A 6,943-nucleotide genomic window follows, 5' to 3' on the forward strand; every position below is an offset into this window, starting at 1 on the left:
TACAGCTATAAAAATTCTGCAATGAAGTTATTGTCCACATTATTTCTTAGAAGCTCAAATTGACAGTGTTACCCCATTTGCAAACGTATACTGCACACTAACCGTACACTCAGAAACAGCTGATAGGCATGCTAGCATAGCATTGGCATTGTTAACAGTGCAATTGCTGCAGCACACAGCTCAGTACAGAGGGCAGGAGTCTCCTGATTAACAGAGCAAATGCTTAAGATATTCAGCATGCACTGAATGTGTACATCTGAAGCTACCTGCCAGCAGTTTGCTCTCTAAGCAGTCCAGTATAAAGTTGGCCGGGATTTACCTACAAGGGCTGTAAATCACACCTGTGCAGATATGCTTAGGAAGATTTGGAGTAAAGTACACAAGCACAGCCATAGTACACAGGACTACTAAGTGCATAATGTTTGTGCTGAACTAGTTTAATGACTGTGGGTATTTACGGCCCACGTAGCTGAAAACAAAGGTGCAAGCAGTAAATTAATCTATAGAAATGCTGTCTCTGACAACTGAGAATTCTCATAATATAAAATTGCAAAACAGCTTTTGTGGGGCAAGAGCTACTGAATCTTGCCAAAAAAAAAAAAAAAAAAAGCAGAACCCAAAGCTTACATAAAACTAACACAATCTCTTAGTTAACGTGGACAGAAAATCTCTCTTACTTCTATTCAGCTATCTCTTCCCTCTTTTTTATATCATGCTGCAATGATAGATGTGAGTTCACACAGAAGTCCATAAATCTTCCTGATTTTTCAGAGGCATTAAATGTATAGTTACCACCCGAATCCTTTAATATTGTTCCCACACTACAAAAGCTGAGAAAACATCTCTTTAGTGTTGCAAAACTCATGTATTGTGTTAGATACCAAATGAACACGCAGGCCTGAGTGACAGGTGGAGTATCCACCCTGCAGAAAAAGCTAAGATTATTCTAGTGTTGTTTTTGTCAAAAAATATCCTTTTGTGGGAATAAAAATCCACGACTTTTACTTCAGTGAAAGCACATTTTTCAGGAGTATTGTTTTGGGGTTTGCTTTTTGTGGCTATATTGTATGTTCCTTACATTGAGATATTAATACCAAAATGAAGTAAACAATGTAATAAAGTAAAAGTGTAGTTCCCTTCCTGGTCTCATCACTGTGTAGTGTGAGGAAATCCTAACTTTATTGTGAAAGATGGTAGTGTTTCAGTAGCAGGACGCATCTCCTGGTGCAATGGAAGACTGTTTTCAAAATATTTTAAAGCACATAGTTGATGCCTGAGGTTTTGTGAAGAAGATTTTTAAGGAGCACTAGGGACCCAGCATGAAACTTGTGGGACCACTCTGCAAGGCAGGAGGTCTCCCTGCTCGCACCTACGGCCGAGCCGCCGTGCGCTGCCCTCGGAGGAGTGGCTTCCAGAGGGGCAGTTGCTCTGGCTTCCCGCAGCTAGGTTGGCTCTCAGCTTGAGTGTTTGCCTTGTGTAACTGTTATACTTAACAGAGTATATAAGGCAACACACTGAGGAGGTAAATATGTGACTAGCTTGCAAAATGGCCACTGGAAAGGACACATCGCTCCTGTCCTTGATTCTCACTGTTGGGGTCACAGCGCTTGTAGCTACTGGTAAGCTTCAAAAGGGTTTTTACCTACTGCCTTCTGTAAGGAAATAGAACACATGTGCAGCTTGCTTACCTAGGGGAACCCCAGCTTTATCAGAGAAGCTGGGCACCCAACCTTGCTGCATAGAAATTGTCTGAAGAGCAACTAGTTTTTAATTTCTTTTTGTGATTTGTTTTCAGTCATTTGTCTTATTTGCCTTTTTTGCAAATAGAGAAATAAAGTTCCTGTCCCAAAACCTCGTCTGCTGAGGCAGAGCAGACCACTGTGCCACATTTGTAATTTGATATTGAGAACTTTCACACAGATCTTAAAATGAATCTTACCTGAATGTTAACAGTATTTGTATATGCTAGACTATTTTCAGTTATGTTAGAAGCTTTTTCTTTTGGCTGTACATACTATCAAGGGTCCAGAATACATTTTGTGTATTTACAGATCTTTTCTTAAAAAGGAAATGCCCTTTCTTAATGAGAGCAATCTATTGGACTTTTAACTAACAACCTGGATCAAAAAGGATTAAGATCTATATGCAGTTACTAATGTGTGGGGATAGTAAGACAATACATGATATACCTGCGGGAGATTATACGTACAAACCAGTCAGAAATGAAGGCTGATCAGAGTTTGAACTCTGATCAAACTACTGATCAGAGTTTGTTGAAGCCTTATGTATGAAAATGAATTGTTTTAGCAAACAAAAGGTGTATATTTAAGTAGCTAAAGCTCTTAGAAATCTGGCAATTACTTACAAATAGACCAATTATGTGATTTTGTGCTCACATCCCCCAGGACAAAAAGCAGAGCAACCAGAAGTGGTGACCAAATATGGGAGAGTCCGAGGATACCAATTCAAAGTAGATGCAGCTGAGAGGAGTGTAAATGTCTTTTTGAGACTTCCTTTTGCTAAGCCTCCAGTTGGACCACTGAGGTTTTCTGAACCCCAGCCACCTGAGCCGTGGAAAGGTGTCAGAGATGCCACTTCCTACCCACCAATGTAAGACAATGACAAAACCATTGATCTTTTTAATAATTTTATATTATATGCAATTCCAAGACACTGATGTACAGGGCAATCAAAAACCACAAAGATAAATTCATTGGTGCCATCTTGTTACCACCTGCAACTGTTACAATGAATGCATTTCTAAAGACATCTTTCTAAGCTGCTCTTTTTATTAAAAACTCTTATCTAATGGGCATCAGTGATGAACTAATATGGACCAGCACTTTGCCAATAATGTTCTGTTTTGGGAGCATTTGGCCATTACTTAGCAATGTTTATAAGCTGTGTAGCTTTAGAGCAGAAACAGAAAGAAGCTGAGGAAATGTTGAAACAAAATATTAGAAGAAAAAAATGCCGAGTGAGTCACGTGCTTAATAGGACACATAAGAAATGCAGATCAATTCTAGTCTGTATTGTAAATGTCTTACTCCATTTGTACTACTGCTCTTGCTTAGTGCCTCAATACCTTAGCTTAATATCCACCATTACAATATAAAAAGCTATTGAGAATGCAAAATAATTAATTTGCATTTTTGTTGAAGTAATTTATAGCCATACGTATTTGCAGGTATATTTCTGTAATATTTTGAAACATGCAAAATTATATCTGCATGTCACTGTGTACTGCTGTAGACTGTGGCTCCTTTTGATCGCCTTAATGCCAGGTCAGAGGAAGAAAATATATTAAAAGTGAAAAAAATATTTTACGTTTTCTGTTGCCAACAATCTAGAAATGTACTAGAGATTGGTTTCTGGTTTGCATTTTATTGTGGAAGTACAAAAAAGCTACACTTCGTACCTTTGAGGTTTTATTTATTTCTGTTGCTTGTTATTTTTTCATTTATTCAGGTGTCTACAGGATAAAGTACAAGGACAGTTTTTATCGGACATTATTACTAATAGAAAAGAAAAAGTTCTTCTCCAAGTGTCTGAAGATTGCTTATACCTAAACGTGTATACACCCGTTTCTACAGAAAAACAGGAGAAGCTGCCTGTAAGCAAAATCATTATAAAACCTCTAGCAAAATTATTTTACAGCAAACCTACAGCCTTTACTACATGCAGACTTACAGGTGAAGTTTCGTGGTGGTGATGATCAAGTTACATGCTTTGCCCCAGTAAATATTTGCTGAGGTTTAGAAGTTACACAAAATCCTATATTACAAACAAAATTTTTTTGGCATTTTAGCTAGGTAATGTTTGATTTCCCCTAAATAATCTGTGAAAAGTCACGTGGCACTGGTATAATGTAAGTACTTAATAAAATCAATGCCATTTTGTAAGACTGCAGGCCTACCATTTGTGAAATGTAATCTGAAAGAGTCAGGAGTGAAACAGCACAAAATATTATATTTTGGTTTATATTTAGTTTTTATCACTGAGAGTTCTTTTCTGTGCTGGGTTGTTTCTGGTTTTGTCTTTCCAGGTGTTTGTATGGATCCATGGAGGTGGACTCATTTTAGGAGCAGCTTCATCATATGATGGTTCAGCATTAGCGGCTTTTGACAATGTGGTGGTTGTAACAATTCAGTACAGATTAGGTATTGTTGGATATTTTAGGTAAGATATTTTATCTCAGTTCTTGCTAATTGATTTCCAAAATTATGTGTGCAAAGCCTTTGTGAAGAGACATTCAGAATACTTGCTTATGCAAAGAAACTATACATTTCTTAATTACTATGCAACAGTTGGGAACAATTTACAAGTCCCAAGTCAGCTTCCAAGTCTGTTCTTGTTTGATTGCTACTCTAATCTCAACTCTGAGCCATTTCTTTTCCAGTTGTGTAGAGAAGCTCTGTGTAGAGAATGGCAGCTGATTTCTTATACCACAGATTGTATTTTTCTCTGCCTTTTTTCTTGCATTGAGCATTTAAACAAATCTATTCTTTCTCTGCAGCACTGGTGATAAGCATGCCCGAGGTAACTGGGGGTATTTGGATCAAGTAGCAGCTCTTCAGTGGATTCAGGAAAATATCATACATTTTGGAGGAGATCCAGGATCCGTCACTATTGCTGGAGAATCTGCAGGAGGAGTCAGCGTTTCTGCTCTTGTAAGTTCACAGTAATATTGAATTTTAATTACTTAGGGAAAAAAACCACCACGTTCATTTTTAGTACCCGCATGAAAAGTCACTAAGAGAAAAGGGATGGGTTTGTAGTAAATGGCACATCACCTTGGACTTTAATACAACGTGATATCAATACAGCTTCTGATTGATGAAAATGTTCTTTTCATACCCAAATCTTGTAGTTCAGACCCAAAATGTTATTCCTTATCTACTAAATTAAATTCTGGGGGGTTTTTTGCAGTGCCAAAAAACCAAAAATTTATCTTTATGAGAGAAGTCCTTTAGAGGATATATTGCCCATTTCCTGTTTGCTTTGACAGTCACTTGTGCAAAGTAATGGAGGTGAATAGTCATGATAGCTGAACTAGACATGCATTTTGTGACCCAGTGATGATGTACAATCTTTACATCAACACTGAGCACATTGGCTATGAGGTTCTTCTTCTCCAGTCTCTCACAATTTGGTTCAGATCACATGGTGAAACCAGTGTTCAGTGATACATGAGATAAAAATTCCTGTTTCCTAAGCTCCTGCCCTCTGGCCAATAGTCCTTTATTCCCCTTCTGCAGCACAGCCAGACTATCTTGGACACAGTTATATTCGATCCATATCTGGCTTGCAGTGTAGTTCCATGAAGTCTTGGAAGCAAGGTGCTACGGGAGAGGAAAAGGCAGGCATGAACTCCTTATCCTGGATAGTGCTGCCAAAGCCCTTTGCATAGCTGAACTATGATCAGAGGCTACAGAATAACAATCTTAGGACATTTGTTTTCAAAATGTTTTAAATGGCAATTCCTGATATTGAAATTCCAAGTCAGTGGTCAGAACATAATGCTTGTCATATTTGTAATGCTTGTTCTTGCTTTTTTACAGGTCTTATCTCCCCTGGCGAAGGGCTTGTTCCATAAGGCTATTTCAGAGAGTGGTACTGCAGTCAGGCTTTTGTTCACTGACCAGCCTGAGAAGGAAGCAAAAGTGGGTATTTTGTGGTAATTTTAATTATTTTCCCAGATAGTTTTGCATATCTCAAACTGTTTATTCCAAAATGTAGAAACGGATTTTTTTCCCTGTGAAACTACAACCACAGTCATGAAAGACAGTATTTCTGTGAGCAAATAATACATGTTTAATGATGCTGTGCTTTTCAAATACCCAAATACCGACATATGTCTGAGTGAAAGCAAATGACTAAGGAAGCAAAGAAAGAAGGCAGGGAAGAAGTGTGAAGTGTGGAGGAATACTGTAACATGTACTGTCTTCAAGAAAAGTTGAGCTATAATTTTCGGCTGGAAAATGGCACCAGATTCTGAATACTCTTCTCTTCCCCTCCTTTTTGATGCCTGTTGTGTGCAAAATAAACAAGACTTTATTCCATTTGTTTATATTTGAAAAGAAGAGCTCTCTTCAAGCCGATTTTTTTTTTTCAACTACAAGAAAGAACTTCCAAGAACCTAGATTTGATAATCTGGGATATAAAAGAGGCAACATTATAATAAGCTCTGGCTCTCTAACGACAGCTGTTACTCCACCCAAAAAGACATCATCAAGAATAATGTAATGTGCTCTCTGTTACTATTTACATGCTTGTATTCTGACCGTGCATCACTATCTCCTTTATGTCATCCTGCCTTCTCAGCCCAGCATGTTATTTACCAGAATGACTATCTTGGTCTATTTCTGTATCAAATACTTTGGAGGAGTATGTTTTGTCCTTCTGCTCAGCCCACAGTGTGAAGGGTTATGAGGGCTTCCTATTCTCTTCCTCTGCAGCTGGAACATGTCTGGCTTCAGTGATCCTTGTGCAGAAGTTTAGACTCCCCCCTGCTGGGCTCTCAGGCTTGGTGGCACACAGAGCCTTCTGCGAGAAGTATATGAAAAAGTGTTTGTTTTTATTGATTGCAGAGCATTGCTACTGCTTCTGGCTGTGAAAAATCCAGTTCAGCTGCAATAGTTGAATGCTTAAGAGAAAAAACAGAAGAAGAGATATTACAGATAGCACTAAAAATGGTAGGTGAAATTACACTTTTGCATTTAAATGACATTTCAAATTTTATCATAACAGAGTATGCTATTTGTGTATTGTAATATTAGGAGAACTTGAAGGGAATGTAACATCTGACTTTCTTAACCTTTTCAGGATTTGTCAACACTGCACCTATGCTATACCTTGCCTGAAAAATGCAAACAGGTTGCTTCCCTTTCATTCTGCATGGACTTTGAGCTACTTGTGTTTTGCTGTTATGATCTACCAGGGG

At 38.1% G+C, this 6,943-nt stretch overlaps 1 protein-coding gene across 1 annotated transcript in view; it reads left to right on the forward strand.

Moving 5' to 3' along the window:
* Positions 1–1,546: 1,546 nt before the first annotated feature.
* Positions 1,547–6,943, forward strand: part of CES1 (carboxylesterase 1) — an 8,583-nt gene continuing 3,186 nt past the window's right edge. The window contains exons 1-8 of the mRNA XM_009575021.1: positions 1,547–1,619; positions 2,406–2,610; positions 3,469–3,613; positions 4,046–4,179; positions 4,517–4,670; positions 5,562–5,663; positions 6,591–6,695; positions 6,826–6,876. Coding sequence (XP_009573316.1) covers positions 1,547–1,619; positions 2,406–2,610; positions 3,469–3,613; positions 4,046–4,179; positions 4,517–4,670; positions 5,562–5,663; positions 6,591–6,695; positions 6,826–6,876 — 969 coding nt within the window. The remainder of the gene's footprint in view (positions 1,620–2,405; positions 2,611–3,468; positions 3,614–4,045; positions 4,180–4,516; positions 4,671–5,561; positions 5,664–6,590; positions 6,696–6,825; positions 6,877–6,943) is intronic.

Source organism: Fulmarus glacialis, unplaced genomic scaffold (genome assembly GCF_000690835.1).
Source record: "Fulmarus glacialis isolate BGI_N327 unplaced genomic scaffold, ASM69083v1 scaffold48583, whole genome shotgun sequence".
Lineage (NCBI taxonomy): Eukaryota > Metazoa > Chordata > Aves > Procellariiformes > Procellariidae > Fulmarus > Fulmarus glacialis.